An 18183-nucleotide genomic window follows, 5' to 3' on the forward strand; every position below is an offset into this window, starting at 1 on the left:
GACATAGAAAATCCCAAGAAGTTCAATAAAGTGTGAAGTTCGACAAGTCGAAGGGCTCTACTGAGAGAGAATTCAAAGTTTAAACTGAAGTAATTGTTTTTTGGTCTTATCCAAATTAGCAAGGACACATGGAAATCGAATCAAGCGTCAGTTAGCATGCAACAATGTCGTGTCGGACGAAGGATCATTTGAACGTTGTAAGGAAGTTAGTTTATAGCATTATAAATAGGGATTCTAGTGTTAGGATCAAGGGTGGCAAAAACATTGTAAACTTCGATTATACTCAAAGTACCCGCGCACAAGAGAGAAACGAGTTTCTAGAAGAAAAAAAAGTACTTGCCTACCATTTTTATATTTATGCAAATACATCTTTTTTCTATTTAAAGTTCTTTTATACTTATTTCTTTTAACATTCAAAGACTAATTTCGACACAGTCAGAACCAGTTTTCCAGTTTATTTTTATATCATAGTCATTTTATCGAAAACACCCAACATCCACTGCAAGAAGTCCAACAAAATCGAATGCGCGCGTTCTTTTCTTAAAAACTCAAGACGAACTTGCCCTAAGATTTACTAGTTTGATCCTTTAAGTAATTAACTCAAAACTAAGTTATTGTTTTCCAAGAACATTTGTGAACACTCACATACACAATCAAAATGTTTTCTTAAGTTTCTCTCAATTTACTAAAACACCTAAAAATCTCTAGAAAACTATCAAAGCTTATCTGAAATTGACTAAGGAGTATTCCTAATCAATTAAGAAGCATTTTTATACTACCTAATCGATTTAGGTCTAAGTCCAATTGACTAGATTGAGGCAAAATAGTCCTTAATTGATTAAAAATAGTCTTAATCGATTAGGCCACATAATCATCGTAGGGTTTCTTTGGTTGTTATGCTTTGAATGTGGTTAAAGGAGTGCACAAATTAGAAACCTGAACTTATATAGAGGTATTCAAAAGAAAATGGGAGTCAAAGATGGTTGAAGAACCATACTTGTAGGCTTACTAGACTACATAAGTAGAAAAAAGTGGTTGGGTGCCAATGGATGCAAGTAGCAAGATCAAAGTTCGAGAGCGACTTTGATCAAGGTTGTTGAATGATGATTCAACTTAGAGAGAAATAAGGTGGTTGATGGACAAATTTGAATCACCACCAATTTAAAGTTAAGTTGGAAATTTTTATAAGTATGCCTTAAAACCTAAGTGATATAGAGTAAGAAAATATTTTTCAAGACTAACAAAAAACAATTGGGAAGTCGATGGCGATGCTTGGAGCCGCATGTGGAAGTTCATTGGTATCAGTCCAATTCGATTCTCGAATTCGTTTAGATATGGGTCGTGTTTTTGGTTCGTTTGGGATATCTGACCCATTAAGATTTGAGAATATTATAAATATGGTTCTCTATCACAATTACAAGACAAAAGAAGAAGACAAATGGAATAGAAATTCCTTGGATTTCTTGAAATTTGACAGACCTTTGTAGGTATCTAAGGAATTAAGAAACACTTCTAAATTTTATGGCTTTGTGTAATTCATATATAGAGGGTTGTAGAGATTAAAAAACACTTGTATTTTGTTCTTGAAAACTTGAGAGATTTTTTTCTTGTAACTTATTTTTAATTTCTTGTAACAAATTTTAAAAGTATGATGAATGGAATAACTATTCTCTCTCTTTCATAGTAGATCGGTTTGATTGAACTGAATAAGATTAACTAAAGTTTTTAAATTCACACCCTGAACCTCGGCCGCATTGCTCCACTCAATTTTTTTTATTTTTTATTTTTTATTTTGAGCTCATGCTCGTTTGCCTCCGAGTGGCAAGAGCGTGACGGAGTTGAATTTTGGTACGTAAATGGTTTTGTGACATTGACTTATTATCAAACTTCACACAAACAATATACCTCACTTAACCTGCAAAATTCACCATCTTCATCTTCTTCTTCCACACTCTTCCATTTTCAACTTTGTTTCTTCAATGCAAATCCACTCCCTCTTCTCATCTGTCTCTGTTGCTTCTCACAATAACCCATTTCCCTTTCCTTCCAGCTAATTCCTCTCAACCCCAATTCCTAAGAAATCTCTCACAACTACTTTCTCTTATGACGTCTTAACCTTCTTCTCTTGACCAAATTTGACTCCTTTATATTACTTACTTTACTTCTTTTGCACTAGTATCAATCAGTAACTTTCTCTTCCCATCAAAAATGGGCCTTTCGAAATTGAGTTTTTTAGGGTTTCTTTCTGCTGCATTTCTCGTTTCAATTGATGCTGTGGAACTGCACAGGAATCAACCTACTGAAAGAATTTCAGGTAGGTTTTTGCTCTGGTTTTTTGTTTTGCTTTGTTTGACATTTTCAATAATTCTGTTGATTGGGCTCATTTGGTTTGAGTTATGATATTGAATTGAATCGAATCTACTTTGATTAGGGTTTACAGTGTTGTTTATTAGTTGTTAATTATGAAAAATTTGAATGCTAAACATGTTTTGGTTGAACCAATTGTAGGTAGTGCTGGTGATGTATTGGAAGATGATCCGGTTGGAAGGTTGAAGGTTTTTGTTTATGAACTTCCAAGTAAGTATAATAAGAAAATTCTGCAAAAGGACCCGAGATGTCTCGCGCATATGTTTGCTGCTGAGATATTTATGCACCGGTTTCTCTTATCAAGTGCTGTCCGGACTTTTAATCCTGAGGAGGCGGATTGGTTTTATACTCCTGTCTACACAACCTGTGACTTGACTCCAAATGGCCTCCCTTTACCGTTTAAATCACCGCGAATGATGAGGAGTGCCATACAGCTTATTTCTTCAAACTGGCCGTATTGGAACCGAACAGAGGGGGCGGATCATTTCTTCGTGGTTCCTCATGACTTCGGGGCATGTTTTCATTACCAAGTACGAAATCTAGTTTATAACTTTGTGATTTATTATTTTCATCACGGTTAAAACTCAAAGCTGTGCTGTGCGGGGCCATGTAACATGCACTTTGTTTTACGGTATTGTTTCAGGAAGAGAAGGCAATTGAAAGAGGGATTCTTTCAATGCTACGGCGTGCTACGTTGGTTCAAACATTTGGTCAGAGAAATCACGTGTGCTTGAAAGAGGGCTCAATTACCGTTCCTCCATATGCTCCGCCTCAGAAAATGCATTCCCACCTAATTCCTGATAAGACTCCCAGGTCCATTTTTGTATACTTTCGTGGACTGTTTTATGATGTCGGAAATGATCCTGAAGGTGGATACTATGCAAGGTAGGTCTTATTACAAGCTTAAACTTTAAATGATGTTCGAGTATGCAACATTTAGTTTTTCATGTAAACATATAATTGCATTTATTGTCATTATTGAAATTAGTTAAGCATGTTGAGATGAATTACATTCAATACTCATGATCTAAAATTGGTTTATATGCATGAATTTCGGTGCATGCGTAGATGTTATTATAACAAAACAAACTTGGATCAACAAATAATCCTGACTGGTAAAACTGGCTGTGATTTTCAATCTTTACAGAGGTGCAAGAGCAGCAGTGTGGGAGAATTTTAAGAACAATCCACTATTTGACATTTCTACAGAGCATCCAACAACATATTACGAGGACATGCAACGAGCTGTGTTTTGTCTATGCCCACTTGGATGGGCCCCTTGGAGCCCAAGATTGGTTGAAGCTGTGGTATTTGGTTGCATTCCTGTTATTATCGCAGATGATATTGTTCTTCCGTTTGCCGACGCAATACCGTGGGAAGAAATCGGGGTGTTTGTTGATGAGCAGGATGTTCCTAAGTTGGATACCATACTCACATCGATCCCACCAGAAGTTATATTAAGGAAACAAAGATTGCTTGCTAACCCTTCCATGAAACAAGCAATGCTATTCCCTCAACCTGCGCAACCTGGAGACGCATTCCATCAAGTTCTTAACGGACTTGCACGGAAGTTGCCGCATGACAGGAGTGTATTCCTGAAACCAGGGGAGAAGAGCTTGAATTGGACTGCTGGCCCTGTCGGTGACCTAAAACCTTGGTAACCATTGTAATAGTTTTCTTATGTGATTAGGATTCTTTACATGTCTTGGTCATTCTACTCAAAATGTTCATAAATAAGGCTTGATAACCGAGGTGTCTATTTGTTTGTTGATGCCATAAATTTTGATACTTTGACTGAATTCATTGGATACTAAAATATAATTTGTAACATGGTTGCTTTCATACCATGCATTCAAGTGTTTGATTTTTGCAATTATTTGATATGCGACATGTAATTGTTTGAGATGCATTCAACATTTTATAATGAAGACATGCATTTTGATCAATTCAAAGAACTGATAGGAGGTGGAAGAGTATTTGCTGACAAAGCGAGGGTGTTATGGTTTGCTTGCATTTAGAGATACGGAAGAAAAGAAACGAGAGGATATTTCAAAATAAGTAATATTGAGATGGACAATATAGTTGTGTTGATAAAAAGGAGCTTCTGCAATTTGTTGAAACTAAAATCTAACAATAAGTTACAATATAGAAAGCTCAAAGTTGTAGAGTGCGGACCATGTGTCTTGTGTCTTGTAGAGTGTGAAATATTTACTTAATAGATAGATACAAAATTACAATGTATGGATATATTATAGAATAATAAGAATGATGTAATTTTTAAGATTTGAGAGATTATCGTCAGAATGAATGACTATCAGAAGATTACTACCTTTACCTTTATTGTTGTTTATGGTTGTCAGACTAGGTTAATCGTTTAATGGGATGACACTTAAATAATTAACCGGTTGATGACAGATATCTTTTATTGGACTTAACTTAATGGTCGAATTCATCATGGTTCATTCGGACACAAAACTGAGTTAAATAATTTATCAATAATTAATGTTTATTCATATCTAATCATAATATAATTAATTAATAATTGATTATGCCAATCCATATGTGATTAATAAAATAATTAATCTAACAATCAATCTTCCACTTGGATGACAATAATAATCAATTATTAAAAAAAATTAACATTAGATTATTAATTATGGCCAAAATACTAATCAATCAAAAGAAAAGTAAATTTCAACTTTGCAGAAATGGTATCCGATAGGGAAAACAAATCATACATGTTAAAGACTCATATTTTATATAAAGAATGATGAATTTATAATAACATATTTAAGTTTAGATAGATATGTTATTAAAGAATGGTCCAAACATATGAAAATGCTATTGATAAACCTTCACTAACCCAAAATATCATAAGACTTATTCTTGTGTATAAGTCTACGTGTATAAGTTGATATTATACTTGTACTTTCATATTTATGACCTTAAGAGTGTGAATGTTAAATTTAGAATAATACAATATTATTGCATGCTTAAAAATTATTGTGTCGGTTCAATATCGACATAAACATCGAATTATGATGTTTTCTGAGATTAAGAGAATAATATATATCTCAGTATAAAAGAATAAGACTTATTAGAGTTATTGTATATTTTAAAGTCTTCTTAGAATATGTCATATTTATAATGCGCTCAAGAATATATGACAATATGAGAATAATAATTTGAAACTTTCCATATTATATTATTGTGCACACATGCATTTTCACTAATCCAATATGATAAAGATTTATCAGAGTCCACCAATATTAAATACTCTGATTATACAATGAGATACTAATTTTATTTTTATTGCAAAATTATACAAAGAAGTGGTTGTATAATATATCATCATTAAAGTTCTACAAACTCAACCACATATTTTGCACGTAAATAAAATATATCATTATTTAGATAAATTCACATGAAAGAATTGTTAAAATTAATTTATTTTTAGAAACTTGTAGACAAAGTTTGTTAGAGGGTATTTTAGTATTTCTACTTAAGCCCCACTTGTATTTAAGCAAGTGAATTATGTGAACAATAATATCATTATTCCTTTTGAAGTCTATGTAGCAGTCTGTGTGCAACCATTTTGTAATCATTTTAAGAGTAGTGGAAGTTTGTTATTATTCTCTCTTCTCTCTCTTGTTTAAATTGTTCATCTTTATCACCTTGTGCACCAACAATTGGTATCTAGAGCTCTGGTTCAGATCCACAGGGAAACATCATGGGAAACACGAGTGAAACGGTGAGGGGGTTGTGTGATTGATTTCTGTTCAGAGAATTCGTGTTGAATTTCTAATTAGAATCGTAACAGAATCACATATCTTGATTCTGCGGGATTGGGAGACATTGTGTTTAGGTGAGATCTGAGTGTATTGCACAAGGTTGAAGATGAACAGGAACAGTAATATGAGTACTAAGCTTTCAGTGTTCGATGGTAAGAACTGGAATCGTTGGATGATTCAGATGCATGTGTTGTTTGGAGCTCAAGATGTTCTTGATCTCATTAGCGATGGTTACATTCATACTACACTTCCAGAAAATGCAACAGAAGCGCAGAGAAATGCTCGACGTGATCTGAGGAAGAAGGATCAGAAGGCTCTATTCTACATCCATCAGTGTGTGAATGCGAACGTGTTTGAGAAAATCCCTGATTCGACGACGGTGAAAACTGCTTGGGACACACTGGTGCGGTACTACGACGGTGATACATCAGTGAAGAAGGTGAAGCTTTAGTCTCTATGTAAGCAATATGAGAATCTCAGCATGAAGAACAATGAGAAAGCACCTTACTATATCTCCAGAGTGATTCTAATCACAAATGAGATGAAGTTGTATGGAAAAACTCTCTCTGAAGAAAGTATCATTGAGAAGGTACTTATATCTCTTACTTCTCAATTTGATTACATAGTTGTAGCAATTGAACATTCTAAGGATCTGGGCACCATGAGAATAGAAGAGCTGCAAAGCATTCTAGAGGCGCAAGAGTTGCATCTGACTGAAAGAACCTCCGAGAGAGAGGTAAAGTAGGCTCTAAAAGCTTATTTGGTCAAGAAAGACCAGAAGCAGTCTTGTTCATAAGCCAAGAAAAGACATGGTAGGTCTCAGAAGTCAGAAACCCCAACTTCTGGGAGTTAGAAGGGAAAGGAGAAGTATGACAAGAGAAAAGTTCAATGTTACTGTTGTGAGAAGTTTGACCACTTCGTTGCAAATTGTTGGTTAAACAAGGAGAAACGAATATAGCCAGAAGTTCTGATGATGAACATGTGCTATTAATGGCTTCTGATTCTGATAGTGCGTCTCTAGAAGACTGGTGGTACATGGACACTGGTTGTTCAAACCATCTTACTGGAAATAAGAAATGGCTGGTTGATTTTGACTCTGGGAAGAGGACCAATATCAGATGTGCTGATGATAAGTATATGAATGGTGAAAGAATGAGGAATGTTAGAGTGATTATGAATAATGGCAAATATGCGTTAGTTCAGAACTTCTAGTATGTTCCTGGCATGAAGAGCAATTTGATGAGTGTATGTCAATTAATTGAAAAGGGATTCTCAGTTACCACGAAGGACAATCTTTTGAAGTTGCATGACTATAATCAAAAGATGATTATGGAGTCAGAACAGGGAAGGAATAAAACATTCAAGGTGAATGTTAAAACTACAGACTCTGAATGCCTTAGCACAACAACTGTTGTGAAGGAAAGTGAGTTGTGGCACAAAAAATTTGGTCATTTGAACTTCAGAAGCTTAGGGCATCTGAATTCAAAGAAACTGGTACGTGGAATTCCTGCAATTAAGAAACTAGAAAATTCATGCAATGTGTGCATGAAAGGGAAGCAACCAAGATTGCCATTTGCATCAAAAGTAGCTCCAAGAGCAAACCATGTTTTGGGAGTAGTGCATTTTGATATGTGTGGACCATTTCCAGAACCTTCACTATGAGGGAATAAATACTTTGTGTCATTTGTGGATGAGTTCACAAGGATGACATGTATATCCCTTATAAAGTTCAAAGTGTAGGTGTTTAATTGGCTGCATTATATGGTAAAACACTAATGTCTTGACTGATGTCATGACATGTATGTGTGACTACATTGTAGTTACTGCAGGACTAGCTAACACAGGATTATTGAATGCTGTGACATTCATACCTGTCAACAGATACTAAGGAATAGAAGTTCTGTTAGAACTTAGTATTCATTTGCAGTCTGGTTATCAAGGAAGAACCAGACCTGGCATAAGGCCTACTGACTGAATGTCAAACTGGATGTTGTGACATTCATCATTGACAGCAGCTACTGAAGATTAGGCAGAGTGGTGTTCTGCTATACTTCAGCATATTACTTAGTTTGTTCTTCAAGAGAATAACAGAACTAACTTAAGGCCAATTGTGTAAATGTTAAGTTGGACACTTTGACATTTATTAATGTAAACTGTTACTGTAGTATGGTCATTTTGATCATGTACAGGTCAGCAAATTTGTACAGTCTGTTTTCTGGAAAAACAGACTTAGCATATGGACCTTGATGTCAAGCTGAATGTCGTGACATTCATTCCTGACAGCATATGCTAAATTGTAGGTTGTTCAGTTTTCTGTTTCAGCTTTTTCTCAGGCTATTCTTTAGGGATTCAACAGCTGAGAGAAAATCCAGGAAATCAACAACCAAGCTACATTCAATGAACCTAACAAATAGCCTATTTGTTAGCAACCTAAATGTTGAATTTGAGGGAACTTGTGTGACCTAAAATTCAGGAAAATACAGGTGCAAAAGCCCAGGTGCTGCAATATAAAAAGGAAGGCATTCCTTCATTCAGTTTCGGGGATTTTGAGGCGTGAAGATTTAGTGTGTCCATCATACTTCACTGCTGTATTTTGTGAGTCTAGTATTAGACGTATCTTGTAAGCCAAGCCATTATCAAGTAGATGATAGCTTTGGCATAGGGTGTTCATTGAGTTGTAAGTGTTGTGTCACTCAAAGCTTTTAAGCGTGAGTGCTGTGTATCTTGATTTAAGCTGTGAAGCATAATCAAGAGTTGTTTTTGAAGTGTGACTTCAAAGTGTCTTTAATATCACTGAGGTGATTGAGGGGGAGTGAGTAGGAACTCTGATCTTAGGTTAAGATTGAAATTGCATTGGGTAGGGATTAAGTGAGAAGTTGTAAACGGGTGAGTTTAGCTTTGAATTGATACTACTAATAGTGGATTTCCTCCCTGGCTTGGTAGCCCCCAGATGTAGGTCATGTTGGACTGAACTGGGTGAACAATTACTTGTGTTATTTACTGCACTTACTGTTAAGTTCTGCATAATCCCTGTCTGTGCAGAATTGGATGTCATAACAACCAGTGTGACATCCAAAGTCTGATAACTAGAATTTCAATTGGCATCAGAGCAGGCACCCTGCCTGTGAAGTTCTGGGTGAGATCTAGGGAAGTTACTTTCTAGTACCATGGACAAGGATTTAGGACACTCAAACAGACCACCCATGTTGGATGGATCTAATTATGATGACTGGAAGCCTCGTATGATAGCCTTCTTAAAGTCTCTAGACAGCAAAGTCTGGAGAGCTGTCAACAAGGGATGGGAACATCCAACGAGGACAGATGAAGATGGAGTCAGTGTGCAGATTCCTGAAGAAGATTGGGACAAGGAACAAGAGGCATTAGCTCTTGGAAATTCCAAAGCCTTGAATGCACTGTTCAATGGAATCACTAAGAACATCTTCAGGCTGGTGCACCATTGTGAACTAGCTAAGGAAGTCTGGGATACCCTCAAGGTAACTCATGAAGGTACTTCCAAGGTGAAGATGTCCAAACTTCAGATGTTGACAACCAAGTTTGAAAATCTGAGGATGAAAGAGGATGAGACTATTCATGACTTTCACATGAATATTCTTGAAATTGCAAACACCTCTGGTGGACTAGGTGAGAAAATGACTGAAGAGAAAGTTGTAAGAAAGATTCTCAGGTCCTTGCCTAAGAGGTTTGCTATGAAGGTCACAGCCATAGAGGAGGCTCAGGACATCAGCAATATGAAGGTAGATGAGCTCATTGGTTCTCTCCAAACCTTTGAAATGGGCTTAGGTGAGTATGCTGAGAAGAAGAAAAGCATAGCCTTTATATCTAATGCTGAAGAGGAGTCAGAAGAAGGATATACTGGAGGTGATGAAAGTATATCATAAGCCTTAGCCATGCTTGGGAGGCAATTCAACAAGTTCATGAAGAAGATTGATCAAAGAGGTAGACCTAATGTCAAGAACATCCCGTCTGACATTAAGAAAAGATCAACTTCTGAGGAGAAGTTCAACCATGGGAAGGGAATCCAGTGTCATGGTTGTGAAGGGTATGGACACGTCAGAGCTGAATGTCCTACTTACCTCAAATTGCAAAATAAGGGGCTAGCTATAACATGGTCTGAAGGAGATTCTGAAAGTGAATCTGAAGGAGAATCTGCCAAACATGTCACTGCACTAACCAGTGTTTGTGTCTCTGAAGATGACACAAGTGCAGATGAGCTGACATTTGATGAACTTGCTGCAGCCCATAAGAAGCTGTGTACCACCAGTGCAGAAGTGCGTGCACAAGGAGAAAAGCAGAAGAAACTCATCAAGGAACTGGAAGATGAGAGACAGAAGCAACTGTCTGCCATAGAGGGGCTAAATGGTGAGATAACCCTGCTGACCTCCAAGCTGAACCAGATGACCAAATCCATCAGAATGATGAATAAGGGAACTGACACCTTGGAAGAGATTCTAAAGGTGGGACAGCAGTCTGGAACCAAATCTGGGCTAGGATTTGGAAAAAGAGCTGAACACAAACGCCCAAAGGCTAGAGTTCAGAAGTTCAAGCGGATGTCAAAGCCAATGTCTCAACATCGAGGAACTAGGATGAATGATCATCAGAAGAGGAAATACCAGGATTGGAGGTGTCATCACTGTGGTAGGCTTGGACATATAAAAGCATTCTGCTACTGGATTCATGGTTTCCCTAACAGAGCCTCACATGTCAGACCTAAGCATAAAACACGTAAGCGATGTGTTCCCATTAAGAAGCAACAATGGTATGCTAGGATAGCACACACTGCCCTAAGGGCTTCTTCCAGAGAAGACTGGTACTTTGACAGTGGATGCTCAAGACATATGACTGGTATGGAAAATATACTGGTAGATATTCAACCTCACACTACCAGCTATGTGACTTTTGGTGATGGTGCCAAAGGAAAAATAAGAGGTGTGGGCAAACTGGACTGTTCTGGAGTGCCAAAACTGAACAATGTGCTGTTAGTAAGAGGACTAACTGCAAACCTCATCAGCATAAGTCAGCTGTGTGATCAAGGTTTTCATGTTCAGTTTACTAAGGAGCTGTGCATTGTGACAAATGGTGACAATCAGGAAGTTATGAGAGGAACCAGGTCCAAAGACAACTGCTACCTGTGGGAACCTGAACTCTCTAACTTCTCCACAACATGCTCCTCAGCCAAAGAAGAACAGGAGGTGAAGCTGTGGCATAGAAGACTTGGACATCTCCACTTACGGGGAATGAAGAAGATCATATCCAAGGAAGCAGTCAGAGGAATTCCAAAGCTTCTGATTGATGAAGGAAGAGTCTGTGGAGAATGCCAGGTGGGCAAGCAAACCAAGATGTCACACCCGAAGCTGGGACATTCCACAACCTCCAGAGTTCTGGAACTGTTGCACATGGACCTAATGGGACCTATGCAGGTTGAAAGTCTTGGTGGGAAGAAGTATGCTTACGTGGTGGTTGATGACCATTCCAGATACACGTGGATAAGCTTCATCAGAGAGAAGTCAGATACATTTAATGTCTTCAAAGATCTGTGCATAAGACTTAAAAGGGAAAAGGACAGTTGTGTGGTCCGGATTAGAAGTGATCATGGTACTGAATTCAAGAATTCCAAGTTTGATGAGTTTTGCTCGTCTGAAGGAATAAGCCATGAGTTCTCCTCTCCTATAACTCCTCAGCAGAATGGAATAGTTGAAAGAAAAAATAGAACTATCCAAGAATCTGCCAGAGCAATGATTCATGCAAAGAAGCTCCCTATGCACTTTTGGGCTGAAGCAATGAATACCGCGTGCTATGTTCACAACAGAGTCACCTTGAGAAAAGGAACCTCCTCCACTCTGTATGAAATATGGAAGGGCAGAAAACCCACTGTGAAGTACTTTCATATTTTTGGAAGTAAATGCTACATTCTCACAGATCGTGAACAGAGAAGGAAGCTAGATCCCAAAAGTGATGAAGGCATATTTCTGGGATACTCCACTAACAGCAGAGCCTACAGAGTGTTCAACTACAGGACCAATGTCCTGATGGAATCCATAAATGTCATTGTGGATGATAAAGAGGAAGGAACCGATGTCATGGAGGATGTTGAAACATTCCTTGACAGTCCAACTGACAGTCCAGTCAAGTCTGAAGAAGTACAGGAACCTCCTCCTGAATGTGAAGTAGAGGCACCCTCCAAAGTGCCATCTATCAGGATTCAGAAAGACCACCCTAAGGATCTTATCATAGGGGATCCCACCAGTAGTGTAACTACCAGGTCAAGAGGAATAAACTCAAATTCCTGCTTTGTTTCCAAGGTTGAACCAAAGAATGTGAAAGAAGCCCTGACTGATGAATACTGGATCATTGACATGCAAGAGGAACTCGAGCAGTTCACAAGGCATGAAGTATGGGAGCTAGTTCCAAGACCTGAAGGGTCCAACATCATTGGTACCAAGTGGATCTACAAAAACAAATCTGATGAGAAAGGAGTAATTACTAGAAATAAAGCAAGACTAGTAGCTCAAGGATACACTCAAGTAGAAGGGGTAGACTTTGATGAGACATTTGCTCCTGTGGCTAGACTTGAGTCCATCAGATTGCTGTTGGGGGTAGCATGCATCCTGAAGTTTAAGCTATTCCAAATGGATGTGAAGAGTGCATTCTTGAATGGCTACCTGAATGAAGAAGTTTATGTGGAACAACCCAAAGGGTTCTGTGATCCTAACCAACCTGAGCATGTATACAAGTTGAAGAAAGCCTTGTATGGGTTGAAGCAAGCACCCAGAGCTTGGTATGAAAGGTTAACCGAATTTCTGACCTCAAATGGATACAGAAAGGGTGGCATTGATAAAACCTTGTTTGTAAAGGATGAAGAAGGCAAAATCATGATAGCTCAAATCTATGTTGATGATATAGTCTTTGGTGGAATGTCAGAATAAATGGTTAAACAATTTGTTCACCAGATGCAGTCTGAGTTTGAAATGAGTCTAGTGGGAGAACTGACCTATTTCCTTGGAATGCAAGTAAACCAAATGGAGGACTCTATGTTTCTCTCCCAAAGCAAGTATGCCAAGAACATAGTTAAGAAGTTTGGTATGGATAATGCCAGGCACAAGAGGACTCCTGCTCCTACTCATCTGAAGTTAACCAAAGATGATGGAGGGCCTAGTGTCGATCAATGCCTGTACAGAAGCATGATAGGTAGTCTATTGTATCTAACTGCAAGTAGACCTGATATTTCTTATGCAGTTGGAGTATGTGCCAGATACCAAGCAGAGCCCAAGGTGAGCCACTTGAATCAAGTCAAAAGGATTCTCAAGTACATCAATGGGACGTGTGACTATGGGATGCTGTATTCACATGGGTCTGAGCCTGTCCTATCTGGGTACTGTGATGCTGATTGGGCTGGAAGTGCTGATGACAGAAAAAGCACATCAGGTGGATGTTTCTTCTTAGGAGAAAACCTCATATCGTGGTTCAGCAAGAAGCAGAATTGTGTCTCTCTGTCCACTGCAGAGGCTGAATACATAGCTGCAGGAAGCAGTTGCTCCCAACTGGTCTGGATGAAACAGATGTTCACTGAGTACAATGTCTCTCAAAATGTCATGACATTGTTCTGTGATAATCTCAGTGCCATCAATATCTCCAAGAATCCCATCCAACACAGCAGGACCAAACATATTGACATTAGGCACCACTTCATCAGAGATCTGGTGGAAGACAAGGTGATCACTTTGGAACATGTAGCCACGGATCTTCAACTGGCTGACATATTTACAAAGGCTCTGGATGCTACTCAGTTTGAAAACTTAAGGAGCAAACTGGGAATATGTCTCTCTGAGACCTTATAGCAACCACTGATGTTTGGGATAAATTGTTTAATATCTCTGCCTATTAAACAATTTGTACTAGGCTATGATGGGTCAACAGATCATAGCTATGCTGCTTACAACAAGGGTGGATACAAGAGGGTAAGGAGACACCCTACAGAGAGAAGGCCAATGTACCTGCAGGAGTTCAAGGATGTTGTTCATGCAGGAGTGGTTCTGGATGTCAGAAACAAAATCATGGCATCTGATATGGTGGTACCTACTGTAAAGCAAAAGTGGGTGATCACTTGATCGAAGTTGTGAAGCAAGATCAAGTGGATGTTAACTTGGTTGAAACTGTGAAGTAAAACCAAGTCTGGAACTCTGTCATTGTGCTCTGGCTATGTTGTTGGCTTTGGCAACATTTGTGACAAAAAGGGGGAGTAATAACCACCAATACCCCTGACAAACAGAGTGGGTCTCTACAACAGACTCTCATGACAGATCTGAAGAATCCCCCCCTGCAGCTGATGATGAAGTTTAGGTGCAACTTCTCATAAGTGTGTGCTGCTATGTGAAGTTCTTTCTTAACTTCCATGTGTGTGAGTGTGCTGCCACTCTGAGTGTATTAGCTAGTATTATTCCGCTGCTATGAACTCTGTTATGGGGATCAAAGTGTTTTAGCCAAAAATTTGCCAAAGGGGGAGTTTGTAGGTGTTTAATTGGCTGCATTATATGGTAAAACACTAATGTCTTGACTGATGTCATGACATGTATGTGTGACTACATTGTAGTTACTGCAGGACTAGCTAACACAGGATTATTGAATGCTGTGACATTCATACCTGTCAACAGATACTAAGGAATAGAAGTTCTGTTAGAACTTAGTATTCATTTGCAGTCTGGTTATCAAGGAAGAACCAGACCTGGCATAAGGCCTACTGACTGAATGTCAAACTGGATGTTGTGACATTCATCATTGACAGCAGCTACTGAAGATTAGGCAGAGTGGTGTTCTGCTATACTTCAGCATATTACTTAGTTTGTTCTTCAAGAGAATAACAGAACTAACTTAAGGCCAATTGTGTAAATGTTAAGTTGGACACTTTGACATTTATTAATGTAAGCTGTTACTGTAGTATGGTCATTTTGATCATGTACAGGTCAGCAAATTTGTACAGTCTGTTTTCTGGAAAAACAGACTTAGCATATGGACCTTGATGTCAAGCTGAATGTCGTGACATTCATTCCTGACAGCATATGCTAAATTGTAGGTTGTTCAGTTTTCTGTTTCAGCTTTTTCTCAGGCTATTCTTTAGGGATTCAACAGCTGAGAGAAAATCCAGGAAATCAACAACCAAGCTACATTCAATGAACCTAACAAATAGCCTATTTGTTAGCAACCTAAATGTTGAATTTGAGGGAACTTGTGTGACCTAAAATTCAGGAAAATACAGGTGCAAAAGCCCAGGTGCTGCAATATAAAAAGGAAGGCATTCCTTCATTCAGTTTCGGGGATTTTGAGGCGTGAAGATTTAGTGTGTCCATCATACTTCACTGCTGTATTTTGTGAGTCTATTATTAGACGTATCTTGTAAGCCAAGCCATTATCAAGTAGATGATAGCTTTGGCATAGGGTGTTCATTGAGTTGTAAGTGTTGTGTCACTCAAAGCTTTTAAGCGTGAGTGCTGTGTATCTTGATTTAAGCTGTGAAGCATAATCAAGAGTTGTTTTTGAAGTGTGACTTCAAAGTGTCTTTAATATCCCTGAGGTGATTGAGGGGGAGTGAGTAGGAACTCTGATCTTAGGTTAAGATTGAAATTGCATTGGGTAGGGATTAAGTGAGAAGTTGTAAACGGGTGAGTTTAGCTTTGAATTGATACTACTAATAGTGGATTTCCTCCCTGGCTTGGTAGCCCCCAGATGTAGGTCATGTTGGACTGAACTGGGTGAACAATTACTTGTGTTATTTACTGCACTTACTGTTAAGTTCTGCATAATCCCTGTCTGTGCAGAATTGGATGTCATAACAACCAGTGTGACATCCAAAGTCTGATAACTAGAATTTCACAAAGACTAGGTGTTTACTAAATTTAAGAAATTTAGAATCAAGGCTAAGAAATAGAGTGGTCAGACTGTAAAGATTTTCATAACTGATGGTGGAGGTGAGTATAACTCTACAAAGTTCAAGAAGTCATATGAAGAGAATGAAATTGAGCATGAAGTGACTTCTCCATATACTCTTCAACACAATGGTATTGCTGAAAGGAGAACCCAAACTTTGCTTGATATGGCAAGGAGCATGCTGAAGGAGAAGAAGCTTCCTAACACTTTGTGGGCAGAAACTATTACCACTGTATCATATGTGCTAAATAGGTGTCCAACCAAGGAGCTGAAGGAAATTGTTCCTTTTGAGAGGTGGATTGGAGATAAGAAAAGTGTGAGTCATTTAGAGTCGTTGGTTCTGTTTGTTATAAACATGTTCCAGATGCTACTAGAAAGAAGCTAGATGATAGAAGCAATGTGATGTTACTGGTGGGGTATCACAGTACGTGTGCTTATAAGCTTTATTGTCCATTCACTAATAAGGTTGAATTCAGTAGAGATGTTGTGGTGAAAGAGTTATAAGTATGGGACTATAGCAAGTCTCAATCCAACTCCGATGCAGAGTTAAATTCTAAAGATTTTGATTATGATTCGGAAGATGAGTCAGAGCCTGAAAATGATTATGAGAGTAGGTCAGAATCAGAATGCAAGATTGATTATAAGGAAGAATCTGATTCTGGTCCAGATTCTGATGGTGATTCAAATTCTGGTGATCCAGATTCTAATGGTGATTCAGATTCTGGTGGTAGTCCAGATTATGGGAATATTCTAGATTCTGAAGGTGGTCATGCTTCTGAAGTCGATACTTCTGGAGTTCTAACATCTGATATTATTCCAGAATTAGAAGGTTCTGAATAAGTTCAGAGGCCACAAAGAATCAGAAACATTCCGAGAAGGTTTGTAGAGTTTTACATGCTGCAAGATATTGAAGTAGATTATGAAGGGGAAGTTATTCAGTGTGACATGTTAGTAGACTCTGAACCCGTGAGTACGGAAGAAGCTCAAGTTTGGTTGAAGGTCATGAAAGAAGAACTTGATGCATAGAGATAAACAAGACTTGGAAGCTGACAGAACTTCCAAAGAACAAGAAAGCCATCAACGTGAAATGAGTTTATAAGGTGAAGCTGAAGCCAGATGGATCAATTGGAAAACACAAAGCAAGGTTAGTTGTGAGAAGTTTTCTGCAGAAACCCGGGTGAGATTACTTTGAAGAGTTTGCGTCTGTAGCAAGACATGAAACAGTCAGGATGGTGATTGTGTTACCTGCTAACAGGAATTGGCCTCTGATGCATTTAGACGTGAAATCTGAATTTCTAAGTGGTTCATTATAAGAAGAGGTTTATGTATCACAACCTCCTAGATTTGAGAAAAAGAATTCGGAAGGGATGGTATACATATTACACAAAGCTTTGTATGGACTGAAGCAAGCCCCTAGAGCTTGGAATCTGAAAAATTGATTCATTTTTCAAGAAGCAGGGATTTCAGAAATGTGAGATGGAGTATGGTGTCTATGTTCAACATACTTCTGAAGACAATATGATTCTGGTGTGTCTACATGTTGATGACATATTGCTAACAGGAAGTTTTGAACATATGACTAAGTTCAAGAAGGAGTTGATGAATGAGTTTGAGATGACTGATATAGGAAATATGGTTTATTTTCTAGGGATGGAGATTATGTACTTTGAGAAATGCATAATTTTACACCAGTTTAAATATGAACTTGAGCTTCTGAAGAGGTTTGAGCTGATGAATTCTAAAGTTGTTATCACAAATGCTGATGCAAATCAGAAATTAGATTCTGATTCTGATGGTGATGATGTAGATACGACAATATTCAAACAGTTGGTAGGGTCTTTGAGGTATTTGTGTAATACTGTCGCATCACGCGAAAAACCGGCGGGAAAAGAAAGAACAACAGAGCCGCCACCGTGCGTTATTTATCCCAAAAGAGGGAAAGGAAACGCTCAGAGTAAACCTAGGAAAGAACATGGTCTCGCGACCAAAGAGAATGGGTTCGGGAGTCGGTTATGCGAAGGGAAGGTATTAGCACCCCTACGCATCCGTAGTACTCTACGGGATCCACGCACAAAAGGAAGGAATA

At 38.3% G+C, this 18183-nt stretch overlaps 1 protein-coding gene across 1 annotated transcript; it reads left to right on the forward strand.

Annotated features, from left to right (window-relative positions):
• Window positions 1–1770: 1770 nt before the first annotated feature.
• Window positions 1771–4209, forward strand: LOC127105783 (probable beta-1,4-xylosyltransferase IRX10L). The gene is made up of 4 exons (XM_051042989.1): window positions 1771–2314; window positions 2509–2897; window positions 3011–3252; window positions 3515–4209. Exons 1-4 carry the CDS (start codon window positions 2209–2211, stop codon window positions 4026–4028), a joined length of 1251 nt encoding a protein of 416 aa, XP_050898946.1. The 5' UTR covers window positions 1771–2208; the 3' UTR covers window positions 4029–4209.
• The last annotated feature ends 13974 nt before the right edge of the window (window positions 4210–18183 follow it).

Source organism: Lathyrus oleraceus, chromosome 7, assembly GCF_024323335.1.
Source record: "Lathyrus oleraceus cultivar Zhongwan6 chromosome 7, CAAS_Psat_ZW6_1.0, whole genome shotgun sequence".
Taxonomy (NCBI): Eukaryota; Viridiplantae; Streptophyta; class Magnoliopsida; order Fabales; family Fabaceae; genus Lathyrus; species Lathyrus oleraceus.